General features: G+C 51.9%; 2 protein-coding genes across 5 annotated transcripts in view; one reads left to right on the forward strand and one right to left on the reverse strand.

Annotated features, from left to right (window-relative positions):
• Positions 1-7,426, forward strand: part of kcnab1a (potassium voltage-gated channel subfamily A regulatory beta subunit 1a) — a 49,340-nt gene extending 41,914 nt beyond the window's left edge. For 2 of the 4 annotated variants that reach the window (XM_029255498.1, XM_018736184.2), the window contains exons 9-15: positions 4,461-4,546; positions 5,415-5,535; positions 5,625-5,719; positions 5,826-5,946; positions 6,290-6,378; positions 6,474-6,540; positions 6,906-7,426. In XM_029255498.1, coding sequence (XP_029111331.1) covers positions 4,461-4,546; positions 5,415-5,535; positions 5,625-5,719; positions 5,826-5,946; positions 6,290-6,378; positions 6,474-6,540; positions 6,906-6,955 — 629 coding nt within the window. In that variant the 3' untranslated portion in view covers positions 6,956-7,426. Of the gene's footprint in view, positions 1-4,460; positions 4,547-5,414; positions 5,536-5,624; positions 5,720-5,825; positions 5,947-6,289; positions 6,379-6,473 lie in introns of all 4 variants that reach the window. The other 2 variants (XM_018736186.2, XM_018736185.2) reach the window with 1 other exon arrangement.
• Positions 7,427-8,035: 609 nt separating this feature from the next.
• ssr3 (signal sequence receptor, gamma) lies at positions 8,036-10,136 on the reverse strand. Its single transcript, XM_018736188.2, has 5 exons — positions 9,873-10,136; positions 9,304-9,430; positions 9,112-9,210; positions 8,760-8,891; positions 8,036-8,359 (listed from the first exon to the last, which is right to left on the reverse strand). The coding sequence occupies exons 1-5, from the start codon at positions 10,033-10,035 to the stop codon at positions 8,293-8,295; spliced, it is 588 nt and encodes a 195-aa protein (XP_018591704.2). The 5' UTR covers positions 10,036-10,136; the 3' UTR covers positions 8,036-8,292.
• Positions 10,137-17,916: the final 7,780 nt, after the last annotated feature.

Raw genomic sequence — 17,916 nt, forward strand, 5'->3', positions numbered from 1 at the left:
TAATTTAATACAGTACAGCGAGCTCTCCGTTGTGCGGGCTGGCGAACGGAGCGGCTGTCGCTAATGGAAAACATAAATAATTAATGAATAACACATATAATTTAAATGTGTTGGTCCAGATTTATTTGCTGCAATAATCACACAGTTGTTCTACAGCTCGTTTTCGTACAAACACTTAGTTAAACTTACGGGTAAAATGAGTTCTCCTACAGAACTCATTCATTGTGCATTATTTTCGTTGGAGATATCATACGTTGCTGGTGTTCCTGGTGTTTCGAGTAAATCATCATCATGATGATCATGTGTCTTGATTGATAGCGCTTTTTCCCGTCGCGCATTCGTGTCGTGTATCTGCGCGGCTTGATAGATACAGTCGGTTGTGTGGCACTGTATTATCTTGTTTGTTAAGTATTTAGTGGTTTGTTAGGACGACCGTTCTCTGGATCATTTCTGTGTCCCGTAGCGGGAGTGGCTGTGACTCCATGTTCGATTAATCGCGTCTGGTTGGTTGGTTGGTTGGTTGGTTGTTTTGGTCGCCATTGGCATTGTTGGTGTAGTTTCGGTTTCGATTAGGAAGTCAGACGATAGGTAGTAGCCCGGTTTAAATAGCGGCTGGTGACCCGTAGTGGCAACCTAGGTCTTGGTGCGAAGACTTGGGGTTTACCTGCAGGAGTCTACCAGTCTGCTGTGAGAAAAGCTGACTTCATACCAGCCTATGCCTCCCATCTCTTACTGGACCTCCTGGCCCTAACTGAAACCTGGATCACCCCAGATGACTCAGCCACACCTGCAGCACTTTCTACTAACTACTCCTTCTCTCACAACTCTCGTTCCTCTGGCAGAGGTGGTGGCACAGGCCTGCTCATCTCTCCCTGGTGGGAATACTCTATTCTTCCTCTTCAGTTGTGTGATCTGTCCTCCTTTGAATGGCATGCTGTCTCTATCACTGCCCCAATAACTCTTGTTGTGGTTGTCCTTTATCGCTCTCCTGGCTCTCTTGGCCACTTCTTGGATGACCTTGACATCTTGTTGAGCTCTCTGCCAGGGGACGACTCTCCGCTGATTCTCCTGGGTGACTTCAACCTGCATGCCGATGACATTCATGCAAGCGGCATTCTGTTGCTCCTACAGTCCTTTGATCTCTCCCTGTCCCAATCCCCTGCTACTCACAAAGCAGGCAACTGTCATGCCCTTGTATTTTCCCGCAACTGTGGCTGTCCCGTTCTCTCTGTCACTCCACTGCATGTTTCTGACCACTTCTTCATTTCCTTTCAACCTTCTCTCACCACTAACTCTTCGTCTCTTCCTGCACCCATTGTCACCTTTCGTCGCAACTTAAATTCTCTCTCACCATCCTGCTTTGCCTCTGCTACTCTGGCCGCTCTCCCTTCTCCTCCACAATTCTCAGATCTATCTACAGATGATGCCACTAACACTTTCCTCTCTGCCCTATCTTCCTCCCTTGACTCTCTTTGTCCTCTGTCTTCATTGCTACCCCATGGCTGTCTGATACATTACGTGCTAACAGGACCAAATTGCGGGCTGCAGAGCGAAGATGGCATAAATCCAAAACTCCATCGGACCTGGATGCTTACTAGTCACTCTTAGCTGTCTCTTCAGTTAAAACCTCCTTCTTCCACAACAAAATACAGTCTGCATCCAAAAAAACCACACAGACTCTTTGCCACCTTCTCATTCCTTCTGTGGCCCCCGCCACCTCCTCCTCCCTCTTCTCTCACTGCTGGAGACTCTTCTTTGTTTTTTAGAGACAAAGTTAAAGCGATCACTGATAAATTCTCACTATCAACCTGCCCGGTTCACGCTGGACCTCCCTACAAAGCTATCCTCTCCAACTTCAAGCCACTCTCTGAATCTGAAGTCGCTGACCTCCTGATATTGCGCAGAGCCACCACCTGCTCGCTTGATCCGATCCCATCATCATTCCTTCAGAACATTTCCCCACAACTCTCCTCCTTCATCTCTACAATCATCAACTCCTCACTCTCCTCTGGCTGTTTCCCAGCTGCCTTCAAAACCACTCCAATTTCACCTCCGTTAAAAAAAATCCTCCCTGGACCCCAGTCTAGTTGAAAATTACAGACCGGTCTCTCTCCTCTCCTTCCTGTCTAAAACCCTAGAGCAGGTGGCCTGTGATCAACTGTCTGATTTCCTCACACGGAACCATCTCCTTGATGGTTATCAGTCTGGTTTCAGAGTTGATCACTCCACTGAGACAGCCTTTCTGGCAGTATCTGACGCTCTCCAAGCTGCTAGAACTGCCTCCCTTTCCTCGGTCCTCATCCTCTTCGATCAGTCTGCAGCGTTTGACACTGTCAATCACCGGATTCTACTCTCCTCTCTTAACCAGCTTGGGATCAAAGGTGCAGCAGTAAGATGGTTTGAGTCCTACCTTTCTGACAGATCCTATCAAGTGGTCTGGTGGAGCTCTCGTTCTCCTCCTCTGCCTCTCTTAACCGGTGTTCCGCAGGGCTCGGTATTGGGTCCTCTTCTTTTCTCCATCTACACCTCCTCCCTTGGTCCGGTCATAGCCTCCCATGGATTCAAATACCACTGCTATGCTGATGATACCCAGCTCTTCCTCTCCTTTCCACCTGGTGCGTTAGACATCTCCGTACACATTGCTGTCTGCCTGTCGGACATCTCTTCATTGATGTATGATCACCACTTCCAACTCGACCTCTCCAAAACAGAGATTCTTTACCTCCCAGCTGGCCTATCCTCTTCTCACAACCTGTCGATCAAACTGGACAACTCACTCATTTCGCCTAGCTCCTTCGCTAAGAGTCTGGGAGTAACGATTGATGGGAGTCTATCATTCTCTCAACATATCGAAGCCACAACCTGGTCCTGCAGATACATCCTGCATAATATTCATAGGATCCCTCCCTACCTCACTACTGACTCTGCCCAACTACTTGTCCAGGCCATGGTGACTTCCTGTCTGGACTACTGCAACTTTCCTGTGTGGCCTTCCTGCTAATGCCATCAAACCTCTGCAGCTTCTACAGAATGCTGCTGCACGAGTTGGCTTTGATTTGCCAAAGCGCTCTCATGTTATCTCCTCTACTCATTTCTCTGCACTGGCTTCCTATAGCTGCCTGAATCAAATTCAAAACCCTGGTTACTGTGTACAAATGCATCAATAGAACTGCTCCCAGCTATTTACAAGACTTAATCAACCGCAATACCCCAACCGGACCCCTTCGCTCGTCTACTTCTGCTCGCTTGGTGGTCCCGCGCACGAGAGGCAAAGCTTGGAGGTTCTCGGTTCTGGGTCCGTTGTGGTGGAATGACCTTCCCGTCACTTAGAACTGCGGAAACTCTGTCTATTTTCAAGAAGGGTCTGAAAACTCGCCTCTTCCAGATCCACTTCGCCCAAGATCTCTCCAGCTCATTTACGGTGTAACTGTTCACACATCGTAATTCCATAAGCATCTCCAGATACAACCTTTATTCAGCCACTACTCTGGCATTGTATTTGCGTATTTGTGTATCTTATAATATTTAAAATAAATAATTGGTAGGAGGTTATCAGGATTAATCTATCCTGCGTTTTATGCACCTACTTGATCGATGAACCTCGGTGCAGCAAATGGTAGGTAACGAACTAGGTTTGCTTGAGACTTTCATGTCTGCAGCTATGTCTCCTTCTCTTAATGTAATGCATAAATTGTACTTTTGCTAAGATGTACGTCGTTTTGGACAAAAGCGTCTGCTAAATGAATAAATGTAAATAGGTGATTTGCAGTGTTTGGACACCAAGGGAATTTTTGCAAGCTTTGCTGCACATGCTTCCCCTTCCCTTCGCCTTTTCTTATGTTAACTGAAGCTCCTTCTTGTGTGTGTCGTCACACACACACACAGAGAGACACAGAGAGAGTAGCCACACAATCCCCGCATATGCACGAGCACGCGCGAACAATCCCCCGTTTGCTCTTCTGGGGTGTGGGGCATGTATTCTCGGTGCATGGCTGTGGACATTCTGTGCCATGGTGATGTCAGTCATCCGTTAACAATTTATGATCATTTAGGGATCAAGTGCACTTCTTAGTGTGTATCACTTTGTGTTTTTAGTAATGTTAGTAGTAATAGTTAAGTCAATAGTTAGTAGTAGTCAATACAGCCCTTAGCATGAAATGCTCTAGCAGCTTCATCAGGGTACTTACAGTGAACTAACAGTAAAAAGTACCCTGCTGTATGAATATGTAATTAATTGTGATGATTATATACCATTGCTGGTAGCCCTGAACAAAGGTGGCAGATAAAAAAAAATAAATAAATAAATAAAAAATCCACAGAGATGTATCAACCAGTGCGGGTTTAACTTGTAATTGTGTGGTGTAAAAGGGAAAAAAAAAAAGGTTTTGTTTTCAGGGAAGACGTTGTGCTAGGTTCATTTATTTAATGATTCTCTGATTTGTTGATTTTTGTCTCCCCAGAGATTGTGAGGGCCATGACGTACGTAATCAACCAGGGCATGGCAATGTACTGGGGGACCTCACGATGGACCGCTATGGAGATCATGGTGGGTGAATTATCAGACCTGCTTTATTATGTTGGCAGGGCTATTCCGCCCAGGTCTTAAGACACCACTATCGTCACAACATCCTGCATCCAGCCACGCACGTCCAGGTTTTGATCCAAAAACCCTGCTTGTGCAATGAACGTTATGAGGGTGAAGGAACTCGCAGGGTGCCGGTCCTCCAACCCCAGTCTCTGTGCTCTCCTGTCTCTATCCGTGTTCTGGACTCAGAGTCGCACAGGCGTTCAGCAGCTGAGACCCTTGGAGCTGTCCACCACCATCTTTCTAATGGCCCTTTTAATAGACCCGCAGGATCGTGGAACGAAAGGATGCTCTTGAGTGCTGCCATTTCTCTCTCAGGTTTCTACGGCAAAGAGTCAGCGGACAAAAATCTCTGATAACGGACAAGACCGCCTTTTGGTACAAATTGTTTATTCCCTAGTTTTGTGTCTGTAAAGCTCCCAGCAAAGACTTGCCCAGGCCAGAGAGACGCAAGACACCGCTGCTGTATAAAAAATTAACTGGAAGGAGGGAAAAGGTGCAGATTAAAGTGCTGTAATTGAAACATTTTAAATAATTAATGGTTCTAAAATGAGGTTTGCTGATCAGATGGCAGAGCGGCAGCAGAAGGAAAAGCTCTGACACCACGTGCACCAGAGTGGTCGCAGTGTGGCTCTTGCCTGCAGCAGTCTGTGTTATTTCCAAAGGGTCCAGTCATGGCGAGGGTGATACGGAGGAGTGTGGGCGTGCTGGGGGGGACGAGGCACCGTGGCTACTCTTTAATCCAGAAAAGAGCGGACAAATTGAAAACAAAAATGGCTCCAGACTGTGGGGGCTATGGAATTCAGCGCAGTTCTTTCTCTCCCCACAGGAGGCGTACTCCGTGGCCCGTCAGTTCAACATGATCCCACCCGTGTGCGAGCAGGCCGAGTACCATATGTTTCAGAGGGAGAAGGTGGAGGTTCAACTACCAGAACTCTACCATAAGATAGGCAGGTGTCAGCCATGCTTTTCCAGGAGTGCCAGGCTCAGCCGCACCAGCCAGGTGTGTCCTAATCAGTGTGTTTCCTGGATGGACCAGGTGTGGGCGCCATGACGTGGTCTCCCCTCGCCTGCGGCATCATCACGGGGAAGTACGAGAATGGAATTCCGGAAGCTTCCAGGGCTTCTATGAAGGTACAAATTCTGTTCCATTGGCTCTCACATCTGGAGATGTTCTTCAACCAGCATCTGCTAACACATCTTCTTGTCCCACCTCTTTCTCCTCACATTGTCCTTCCAGTCATACCAGTGGCTCAAGGACAAGATAGTGAGTGAAGATGGCAGGAAACAGCAGGCCAAGCTGAAGGAGCTGGGTCACATCGCCGAGAAACTTGGCTGCACACTCCCTCAGCTCGCAGTGGGTAAGACTGGCTGAGGCAGCCTTTGGCTTGGGTCTTCGGGGGAGGGGCTGGGATGGGCAACCTGAGAGGTGCTCTACTCGTGCTTCAAAACCCTATTTATTGTATACGTATTGAGAACATAAGCCCCAGCTCCTCACACCGCTGAACATCCTGTGTGCAACTGTTGTACCCGACAACAAATCGGGTCATTTCATTTTCTGTGGCTGTACTGCCCCCTATTGCACATGTCATATCTTCAGCTGAATGTTCTGTCACATTCGGACGTGCATAGCTACACTGGGAAAGTACAGAGGCCAACAGAGGATTCTGGGTATTGACACTGCTCGCTTACCTTCCTCTCCAGCTTGGTGTCTCCGGAACGAGGGTGTGAGCTCTGTGCTCCTCGGGACTTCAAACCCAGAACAGCTGACTGAGAACCTGGGCGCTATACAGGTAAAGCACACTCATCTGGAGAGGACTGTGCGAGAGGACTACAAGAGTCGTTTGTACACATGGGCAAACGTGTGTGTGTGTGTGTTTTGTTTCAGGTGCTTCCAAAGATGACATCTCATGTTGTGTCGGAGATCGACCACATCCTGGGAAACAGGCCCTACAGTAAGAAGGACTACCGCTCGTAGACCTCGGTGGCTCAGGGGTGCAGGGCTCTGGACTGAGGCCAGATGCCTGCAGAGGTCCCCGTTCCTGGTGCAGAGCTGCTCGGCTTCTCGGCCCTGCATCGCACGCTGAGCTTTCCCACCATAACCGCATGCCCGCAGGGAACGTGTGCCTGACTGTTTCCGAAACATAGCGAACGACGACGCGAGGAAAACATGTAGAATAAGAAACCAAAACGCTGTACATTGGTATGACAAGGTACATTAACTCCCAAAGCTGCATCGTTACCCCCAACACACCTGTGCATTAGTGAGTCGTGACCCCTGCACTTGCTTGTCCTCTGTGAGAGAACTTCCTTTTTGTAGAGCATCGGAAGACGGACAACAAGCTGTCCTTGGCGGGAGGACGCAGGTGAAAAGCGCTCTTCTCTCCACTGCGCCAGCAGACTGCGCCTTTGCGTCCATCAGGAGCGTAGAAAGAACCTCGTCGTCCGAGCCTATAGGAGAAACGCCCGTCTCGTCTCTGCCTGTGTATTAAAATTGCACTGATTGATAAATCCAACGATCGGAATGTATCAGAAGCAACACGTCGACTGCGAAGAACAAGGAGTATATCTATAATGCTTGTTTACTGAAGGGCTGGGGTGAATACAAGTCGTATATACGTATAAGTATTATAATAAAACATACCTTCACAAGTTTGTTTTTTAGGATGAACACTGTAAAATACCCACGTGACCTCAGAGCCTCCTCGCTGATGGAACAGCCTGTAAATAAGTGTGTGTGTGCAGGTGCGTGCTCCCTGAGGCTGTTCTGAAAGTGATGCTCCCTCTTATCTTCCTTCCTGAAGCTGGCAAACCTGGGCCTTGGTTTTCCACTTTGCGCCGCCAAAGCTGAAGAGCACAAATAAGGCGGGGGGGGGACGAAGCAAGAATTGCGCATTAACGTTCCCATCGCTCACAGGATGCTCAGCGCGTTGTACGGATTTGCTTTTCTTTAGATCTCGTCGCCCTTCTTGCGTTGTTTGACCCCAGAAGAGCTGCGGTCTGTTAGCACAGAACATGACGTCCGTTCAGGTAGCTAAGAGTTTTTCAGCGGATCAGAGCAGTGAGATTCATATGGATATAGGTTCCTAATATCCTTCGCAAAGAGTGCCTTGATTGCGCCTTGCAGATGGCTTCCGGAACATCCTGCGTGTCACCGTGGGCTTCACTTACCCGAATCCCTTCAGTTGGGACAGCGCAACGAAACTGGAAAAAAAAAAACATAAATCCTGTTTTTTTTATATTTGTATGATGGGAAAATGATCAATGTTTACTTGCTAGTTTGTCTCAGCCAGGATCTCCATATCATACATATTTCTCAGCTTCTGAAACAGCAACTGTTGTAAATATATAAATATTTGACCAAATAAATATACAGTGATGAATCAGGCATGGTTAAAATGTACTCATTTGAAGAGCTCTTCCACTCCTTACTGTAGCTGAGAAATTACTGTATCACACACACATCACGCTGGAACAAAACTGTTTATTGGTTCTTTTTATTAAAAAAGAAAAAGCAGAATAGAGAGGTTCAAATGACTCCTCACATTCATACTGCATGAATAATGAACTTCATGAAACCAAAGTTTCTCCACTTGTTCATGAGTGTTGTTCCCAACCCCACCCACGTGATCCTCCTTTGCCCAGGTCACACACACACACCCCCCCCAGGCAGGCACTCCTCATTCTTGCTCTCACACTCCAACCAGTTACTTGGACCCGGTGGAGAGCAGGGCGATGAGGCCCGAGGAAGCACTGATCGACAAAACGTAGTTCCTGAAGGACCACTGTTAAGGACAAAAGCGTGGATTTGTTTCAGTGTTTGAGCAAAAAAAGAAAGAGTCCTTCTTGTTTCTCACCCATCAATCTAACACTCAGAGCACCAGCAGCAACCCAGAATAACTCAAAAGAGCTTGTAAATCGTACTGTTGGCGTGTGGTTACATTACATTTATACATTTAGCCGACACTTTTCTCCAAAGCCACTTACAATTATCTACCCATTTATACAGCTGGGTAATTTTTTTTTTTAAAGGGTAAACACCTTGCTCAAGGGTACTACAGCTCGAGGCGAGACTCAAACCTGCGACCTTTGAGTCCAAAGGCAGCGGCCCTAAACAATACACTGGCAGCTGCCCCTTGCTGATACTCAGGGCTTCTCCGAGACCAAAGGATACACAGTGGGGTTGAAGTTCTTCAGCAGGAAGAAGGAGGCGATAATGACAAGGACCAGGAACAGGGTGTTGTTGTAGAAGATGGAGAAGGTAGTGGCTTCATAATCCGCCACTTCGTTCTTCTTCCACAGGATTCTGGTGGGAAAGAAGGACAGGTGGATAGACTCGTTAATCCACTTATTCACTGTGCGTTGCACCTGATCCTTACCTGCGGGGAAGAGTGACAACATGTTCATAGGGAAACTTTCCATGTCAAGTTAAGATGAAACAGCTCAACACTAAACACACAGAAAAGCAACCATCACACTTTAGTCTCTTTAAAAGAGCGATGAGCTGAACGAACGAACGAACAAACCGTTCGTCCTTCTCTTTGCGGGACATCTTGCGGTTATCGGCCTCGGACAGTTTACGGGTCACTTCCTTGGAAACGGCGTCCTCGCGTTTCTGGGCGACCCTGAGGGACGCGAACCGGACATTAACGCCACGCAAAGAGCGCGCAGGGAGCCACGCGGATTCGAGGCGCTGTCGCTCGGAGCGCGCGGCTTACTTGTGTTTGAGGACAAACTTGACGTTCTTGTAGGCGAAGGCCACCAGGTAGGTGCTCACGAGAGTCATGACGGTGTAGAGAACCGCCGACTGCACCAGGTCCATGTGCCAGATCCTCCAGAAGAGCCCTGGCGTGGGGGGACACGGAGCGCGCGCACAGTAAATTAGAGTAAAGGCAGGCAGGCAGGCAGGCACACACGACACATCATTTTTATCCATTTAGCAGAGGCTTTAGGCTTTGTCCAAAGAGACGTACATCTCAGCAAAAGTACAATTTATCATGCATCATTGATTGAGAGGAGGAGACGACGTGGCGGCTGCAGACATGATGAAAGTCTCAAGCAAAGTACCTAGTTTGTTCCCTACCACTTGCTGTATCGAGGTTCATCGTTCGAGTTCGTGCATAAAACACAGAATAGATGAATCCTGATGGGATGCCCTCCCACCAATCTTTTAAATTTATTTATTAAATATCGTAAGATACACAAATAAGCAAGTACAATGCAGAGTAGTGGCTGAATAGGTACTGTATCTGCCAGCCAGGGAGTAAAAACACACACACACACTCACAGATGGGGATGGCGGACACGATGAGCGCGTTGCCGTAGAAAAGCGCCGAGGACTTGGCCGACAGGTTCCTGCTGAAATCCTGCAGCAGAAGATCCTCCTCGGACGGCTGTTTGCTGCTGCTGCTACCGCCGCCGCCACCGCTGCTGCTGCTCTTCGGGGCCATCGAACGCCGCGCCGTCGCTGCTCTTCCTTCTGACACGTAGCGAAACACAGAGCCACTAAGGCCTCGTCAGCAGAAAGCCGGAAGTCGCTCGCTAGCGTACCGGAAGTTCCCGTCGGAGCGCGCGGTGTCCGGTGTGACGTGGCGGGGGAACGCGGTGGCGCGCCCTCTACCGGTGGAAAGCGGAAGGAGCGCACTGAGGCGGGGAGGCCGGTCGGTGTCTCCTGTCCATTTGTCTCCTCTCCATTCCTCTTCTCTTCTCTCCTGTGCTCTGTGTCTGATGAATGAACAAATGCAAGTGGTCCAAAATCCAAAATTCCAAACGTTCCCACCTTTGGCATTTTTGCGGTCTCTCAGCGCTGCTGAATCCCAGACACAGTGAAGAAGGGTCTCAAACCCATTTCTTTTAGGGCCACTTCTCTCCTAATCTCCTGACGGCTCCATAAACTTGGAACACATTAAACACATTAAACACATTATCTGCGGCGAAAAGTACGTAAACCGTTGCTGTCGGTCAAAGTGATCGCGCTGGGACAATCGGGCGTCGCTGTCTCCGCTTCTGTCTTCTGCTCGTGGATCTTTGTTTGCCACTCTGGAAAAAAGCACTTGATACATGTTTGCATTTATTTATTTAGCTGATGCTTTTGTCTAAACAGACTTACAGTGTCAAGCTTACAGTTAATGACCCATTTATACAGCTGGGTAATTTTTTTTCTACAGGAGAAAATTAGGGCAAGTACCTTGCTCAAGGGTACTACGGCCAGAGGTGGGGATCAAACCTGCCACCTTTGGGCCTAAAAGGCAGTAGCTCTAACCACTACACTATCAGCTGTCCCCACGTCGTTGCAGTGTGATTATCTCTCTGCTATTATTTCATTCTTTTACAAACGTCGCAAGCCCGGAAGCGAGGTCTGTTCCCCCGTGACCGATCACACGCAGACCGAAGACGACACCGGAGTCCCGAAGGACACGGGGCTCCCCTGCCCGCTGGGTCATGCGAGGACGGCGTGGCAGAGGCCAGCGGGGTCATTCCAGGTCACTTCCACAGTGCGGGCTTTAACGAACCTCCGGAGCGAGTGCCGGAGCCCAGCGATACGTGCGTCTGTCGGAGCCCATCAGCCCCCCGCCTCCGGATCGAGTAGCGCTGGAGAGGCGACTCGGGCCCACGGCGCCCTCTGTTGGTAACGAAGCCCCACTCCGTCACGGCACGACACCGGGTCACGCCAGCGGCACACCTGCACCCGGAGTCACTGCCGGCTGTCGCGACCCCCCCTCCCCCAAACAACCAGTGTCACTGCGAGCTCAGTGCAGCCACTAAGCCCCTTTGGGCTGCTGCTTTGCAAAGCCTCGCGCACGCACACACACACACACGCACTAGCGTGACCACTTCCCCTAATGACTGGGACTGAGGGATTACGTGTTTGCGCTGACCGGCAACACGGGACTCACGCTTCCCGAAACCCTTGCAGACACAGTGGTCTCTTGCGCTCTCGTGAGACTCGACGCGGCTCCTGCAGGGGGCGCTGTCCTCAGTGGTGAAACAACAGCTCGTTCTTCCCCTGCTGGAGCCTGTGCATGTCTGTATGCCTCTGTGTGTCTGTGTGTGTGTGGCTCTAAGGCTTCAAGGACTGACCCCCCCACACCCATGATTTCTCAGTGTCCTCACTGCCAACAGCCAGTAACTGTTTCAAGACGCCCTGCTGGCCAAGTGCTCCAGTGGCACACTGGGTTCGAGGGATATTTGTAGTTACCCTGGTAAACACGCGGGGTCTGTTTATAGCATAAACCCTTCAAAATTATTATTATTGTTTCTTTTTTTTTTTTTTTTTTACTACAAGCCAGAAGCCTCTGCACTTGGTGTCTGGTTTTTGAATTGATTCATTTTGTGGACTTGAGCGGTTCTGTCCTGGAGAGATGAAATTCCACCGGCGGTGCTGAAGCGGTGCTGAAGCGGAGCTGCGGCGCGCAGACGGAGTACGAGGAGAGCGCCCCTCACCACTGAGCCAGCTTGCACCCGGAGAGGCTGCGGGTACCAATGGGCCCTTCTGGGTCAGCGAGTACCTCGCTGCGGCTTTGCTCTCGTATTCACGCTCCGCCTTTCGCAACCGGGCAGGTAGGTGGCAAGCTGACCGATGCAGTGGTGGGATTGGTGTGGACTGATGCTGCACGTGGAGCACGTGTTGTGAAAGCAGTGGCCCCTCCGTGTAGGATGGGAAACAGGCTTTGTTTTGGGAAGTTTTATCGCTGTGTCTCCCAAACATTTCCTCCCAGAAGCCGAAACGAAAGAACAACCTTCTGTTTCAGTGGTTGCTGAGACGACACCTCGTCCAACTCATTCTTCTCAAGCTCTTCTCTCCTTCCCCCGGAGGGGCCTTGACCCCCCCCCCCCCGGCGAGGCCCGCAGCGGCGCTAGGGTTCTGCCGCCCGGGAGCCAAAACCACCTACAACAACCTACCGGATGAACAGCCAGGCGCCCGGACACCAGCCCCACCTTCCACGGTCTTTCGTTCCAGAAATATCCACGCGGCTCCCCTGTAACCCACCGCAGAAATCCCAGAAGGGTGTGTGTTTGTATCCCCCGTTGTTTCCTCTCCTCCTAGACGGACGTCCCTGTGTGCTGTGGTCGCAGCCCAGACGCCTCCTCCGCTCCGTCGGTACTCGGTCCTTCAGCCCTGCATGTGAACATGGGCCTAAAAATTCTTTGGAAGAGGTTTTATTTTACTATTTTATTCAACTTTGTGCTACACTGAAACATGTAAAAGCACCGAAAGTTCCTGGACGAACAGGTAATAAAAGGGAGTGAGCGAAAACACACACACACACACACACACACACATTTTCAGAACCGCTTGTCCCATACGGGGTCACGGGGAACCGGAGCCTACCCGGTAACACAGGGCGTAAGGCCGGAGGGGGAGGGGACACACCCAGGACGGGACGCCAGCCCGTCGCAAAGCACCCCAAGCAGGACTCGAACCCCAGACCCACCGGAGAGCAGGATTGTGGTTCAACCCACTGCGCCACCGCACCCCCTCCGTGAGCGAAAACATGTCGTCTCCAAACGCTCATTCGGTGCACGCTGAACGCGAACGACGTTCCTCGTCTCGGTACCGCTCCCTGACGCTCGGGAGCTCCAGGCAGGAGCTGCAGACACCGTGGGAGCGAGTTGAATGAAAGCGAACCCACGGCGCTGTTCCGCTTGGTGCTCTTTACTGCCATCTGTTGGTCCTGAGAGGTAAAGACAGGCCACGTTTGCTCCGCCACAGACGCAAATTTGACACAAAAGACACGTGAAGAAAAGACCATTAAAAATGAGTCCAACCGGAAAATGTTTCGTATAAAGGCCGTAGCCCAGTGCTGACGTGGCGCTGTGACGAAACGCACCGCACACCTGTATCCAGCACGGAGAGGGGCATGAAGGGTTAACAGCGCTGGACGGCAAAACGGAAAGAAAGTTTAAATTGCTGACGTTTGGCAGCGGAGCCCTTGTGCTCCGGGTGCGTCTAAAGGTCGCTGCGTTTTGCGGGAGGAACGCAGGAGATGGGAAAGCGAACTCGTTGCGAAAGCCGAGCGGCACAAAAAGAGCGAGAAATCGGCGCGCAAACACCGCTGCTCCGCCAGGGCCCCGACGGCGCCGCCTTCAGCCGTCCCACAAACAGCGGCGCGCGTCCAGCACCCCGAGTACATTTGAGACGGGCTTCTGGTGTGCTGCTCCCCCGCCCTGCCCCGCCCCGCCCCCACCACCCCAACGATGTTGGACCAGAATGGCGGAGGAGGGTCGTGAAGATACGAGGAAAGTCACCGAACTGCGAATGGCACAGGGTGGGGGGTGGGATCGGGGAAATCACCCGCTTCCAATGTCAGTGTTTCCAACGACTTGTCCCAAGTGCCAGTATTTCCTGCGGAATAATCTAAGAGTCCGGAAATGATTTCTTTCTAAGTCTTTCTTTCATCTCAGCAGTTTCCTGGAAGTACTTTTGGCGAAGACCTCGACCAGAGACACGGCGCCGGGAGCTGGGATTCCACCCCGACTCCATCGGCTCCGACCGCTGCGCCACCTGGTGGCCCTTTGCGGTAACTAGGAGGGCGACCCTCTCCTCTCTCCTTCCCACACGCAGTCCGCCGCCCGACACTCGAGGCGAAGCGACGACCGCGCCGAGAGGAAGGAGCTCTCACTCGCACGGGTGACGCGTCCGGCGGCCGCACAGCAGCGCCCCTCGAAGGCCACATCGCGGCGGAGCTGCATCGTCGCGAGACAAGAGTGACGGCAACCGCGAGGAGTCGGTGCCCTGCATCAAATACATCGGTCACGACGAATGGTTTCCACGGCGATGCAGGAAATTCCTCGCGTGGCAAACGGCAGCAGGGCCGACCGACACAGATGGAGCGCAGTTCTGTCCGATATCCCCTCGTCGCAGAGAGAGGAGCCCGGCGTTCGAGCGCACGGCATCTGCGCGCCAGATGGGCGCAGAGCTCCACGGGGAGTCGCTTCTCGCGCCTTTATGGCCCCAGTGGTGTGGGGGGTAGTTCCATGACCACCTAACAACAGTTCAATCTTGCTCCAGAGAGCTCCGCTAGGTCTGCAGGTGGCGTAGCGGTTCGAAGGTTACAGGTTCCAGTCCCACCCCCTGCTGTAGTACCCTTCACCAAGGTACTTACCCTGCACTGATGCAGTAAAAATACCCTTCTGCGTAAGTGGCTAAATCAGTGTAAGTGGCTGAGTCACTCTGGGAAAGGGCTGCTCAGTAAGTCTATGTGAATGAAGGGCAGACCGTGGGGGTTTAGGAAGAAAGTTCCGTGTTACGAAGCACAAGCGACGACCTCTCATGTTGCAGACAAACACGTGAGACGACACCGGTCCTGTTCAACCCGCCTTTCCATCCATCGATGGTCAGACTTTGCGTGGCGCTCTGTCCCATTTCCATAAAACCCTCAAGTTACACCAACAGGTGGCGCTTCTCTTCAGCTTCTAGCAGCGTGTGTGTGTGCGTGTGTGTGCGTGTGTGTGTGTAGCCACACAGCTCGTTGGCGAGGGAGGACTGGCCGCCTGGCCGGCCTGCTCACTTCACCACGTTTTTCACCACAATCTTGACCATGCTATTCACCCCGTTCCCCACTACGTTCTTAACCACGTTCTTCACCGTGTTCATCACCCCACTGGCCTCCTTCTCTCCTCCTCATTTCCCAGATGGAGCAGATTTGACATTTTTATTCCTGACTGGACCCCAGCAGATGTGCTGAGCATTAAGAGTTTTAATCCTCCTATATTTTTCTTATTATTATTACGGTTGTTGTTGTTTTATTTACTTGTTAACAACGTGCAGCGATACTGATGGGACAAACTGTGGATTCTCATCACCTGGGTTCCTCCTTGTGCCTCTGACACATTTCACAGAACGTCTTTTTTAACATGTTACTGTAACTTGAAGCTGAATCTGTTTCCTTTGACCACAGTGTGTGTGACCAGCGTGTGTGTGTGTATCTGCATCACAAGCACAGACACGCAGGAGCACTTTTCTAAACGGGGACCATGACAGCGTCGGCGTCTGCAGAGACTTGACCCAACGGGGCATTTGTTTTAGCCACAGAACATTAGTCAGCGTTTCTGAGCGAGTCGTGACTAAAAGTGTAATTATGGAAAGAAGAGCATCTTCCAGAATCTCCTTCCCTCCACTCGCCCCCGGGGGGGTCGGGCTCTTTGCCTGCGACAGGTTTAAAGGAATCGGCGCGGTGATTCGTGCCAGCGGACTCGTCCTCCGGTGGGGTCGGTTGTCCACCGGGGGGGGGCAGGTGGCCCCTCGGCCAGAAGGACGCAGGTTCCAGGATGAGCGCTCATGGCTGCGCTCACGGCCAAGTTCCACTTCCTGCCACAGACAGAAGGCCGCAGAAGCGAGCGCAAGCAGTAAGTTGTCCCGCGGAGGTGCGTTCGCTCGTGTCCCACTTAACAGGCCCGTGGGGGGGGGGGGGGGGGGTCAAGGAACGCGCTCGGTCGTGTCAGAAGCACCTCCTTCCATTACTGCTTATCTGCGTGACGCTCTTTTTTTCCGATAGGTGTGCGAAGGGTGTGTTACTCGTTGTTCCTGGAATGACACGGAAAGTCCAGCTGCCCTCCTGTGTCCCGAAACCCGTCACTCTGTCGCTCGTACGTCGGCTCCGCTCTCAAACGGCACGGCGAAACACAAGCACTGTCGCACTGCGTGCGGGACAGCGAAGCGGGGCTTTTGTGTCGAAACCCTCCTCGAGGGTCCAGGCCGGGACGTGTCCCGATCTGCGGAGCCGCGCAGCGCGTGCTGATAATCTCTGTCGGGGGGGGGGGGGCATTCCCGCCAGAGGACGGCCTGTTTATGCTGCGTTACGCACTCGGAAAGGAAAGCGTGCTGGCACTTCAATTCCTGCACCAAGCCGCGCTAAACCCCCCTCCCTCCCTCCCCCCCACACGCGGGGAGGGAAGCGTCAAATACCGCATCCACTGCCAAAGCCACACACACAGTCACAGGCAGGAAAGGAAAGTGTGCTAAGTGTGTTTCCCTGTCACACACATGTTCTGAAAGGAAACTTAGGGGTTTGGCAGCATGTGCGGGAAGGGAAGTTTAGGGTTTTCACACACACACACACACACACACACACTGCCGCCGCGTCTGAGCGTGTGATGCTGCTTCAGCAGCGCTGAGTCAGTGTCCCTCGCCCCGACCTTGGCCACCCCGGTAGGTCCATGTCTCCCTGACAGAAGCAAGGGGTCAGAGGTCACAGCTTCACCCTCCAGCCAGCTGAGCTTCTGCTGCCTTTTGTTTTCCACTTTGCTACTTATTTCGTAGGAGGAGCGATTGGTTTGCCGTTATGGACATCTGTGTGTGTGTGTGTGTCTGTGTTTGCAACAACAGAGGCACCGAAACGGTGAGCTCCTCGCTCTCTCACCTGCCTACTGAAGCATCCGTGGTATTCATCCACCGTCAACCTGCCGTCAACCTGCCGTCAACCTGCCGGGCCACTTTCCGGGTCATTAAGATTCTTGTTTGCCAGCTTGACATGCTGGCTCACGTCCACCTCTCCTCTCCTCCTCTACTCTCCATTCCTCTCCTCCTCTCTATTCCTCTCCTCTCCTCCCCACCCCCCCCTTCGGCCCACACGTCACCTGCGCTCCCGTGAGGAGAGCCGAGTGACTCACCTGTATTCGAATCACAGCAGGACAAAGGATCCCGCTGGATTCTCCCCTCTTTCCTCTCCGCTCCCCACAAAGGTGTGTGAAGGAGCTCGGAGCTTTGAAGAGCTATTAGATGACACCAAGAACAGACCCCCGGCATCCCGACCCCCGGTGCGCCCGCGTCGACCTCCCAGGGGACGAGCGTGAGAACCGCTGGCGCTTTGATGGGCGCCTTGCACGCAGGCTCCGTGCGACCTGGTCACGAGCAGGCTGCAACCTGAGCAGGGCGTGGCGCGCAGCTCCCTGCTCCCGTCGCCCCGAAACTCGGAGGGAGACGCGGTACCGTGGGCGGCTGACTCGTACCCGGCTCCAGGCGGCCCCTTCCGCCACGTTCCGCGGCCCCTTTCCCGAAGGCCTGTACGGGAGCAGCGACCCAGAACGCCCTTTTCCAGGAAGGTAAAGGACTTTCCGGCAGCGTAGCGCCAACTTCTGAACAATTATTAACGACACTTTGCATTTATTGGTTCGGCTCCCGAAGGCCGACATCACTTTCCCCTCGGATGTAAGAATCTGTAAACGCCTCGTTTCTGTGGCGTACAAGAAAGAAACGTGTGCCGAACACTTGACTCGGGAATTTCATTTTTCCCTCTGTATGATTCACTGTGTCATTTTTCTCTCTAAAACGTGTTCCGTTCATTACGACCACTGCTGACCAAGTAAACGTCACAATGGGCATAATGCCC

The sequence above is a fragment of the Scleropages formosus genome, chromosome 10, assembly GCF_900964775.1.
Source record: "Scleropages formosus chromosome 10, fSclFor1.1, whole genome shotgun sequence".
Lineage (NCBI taxonomy): Eukaryota > Metazoa > Chordata > Actinopteri > Osteoglossiformes > Osteoglossidae > Scleropages > Scleropages formosus.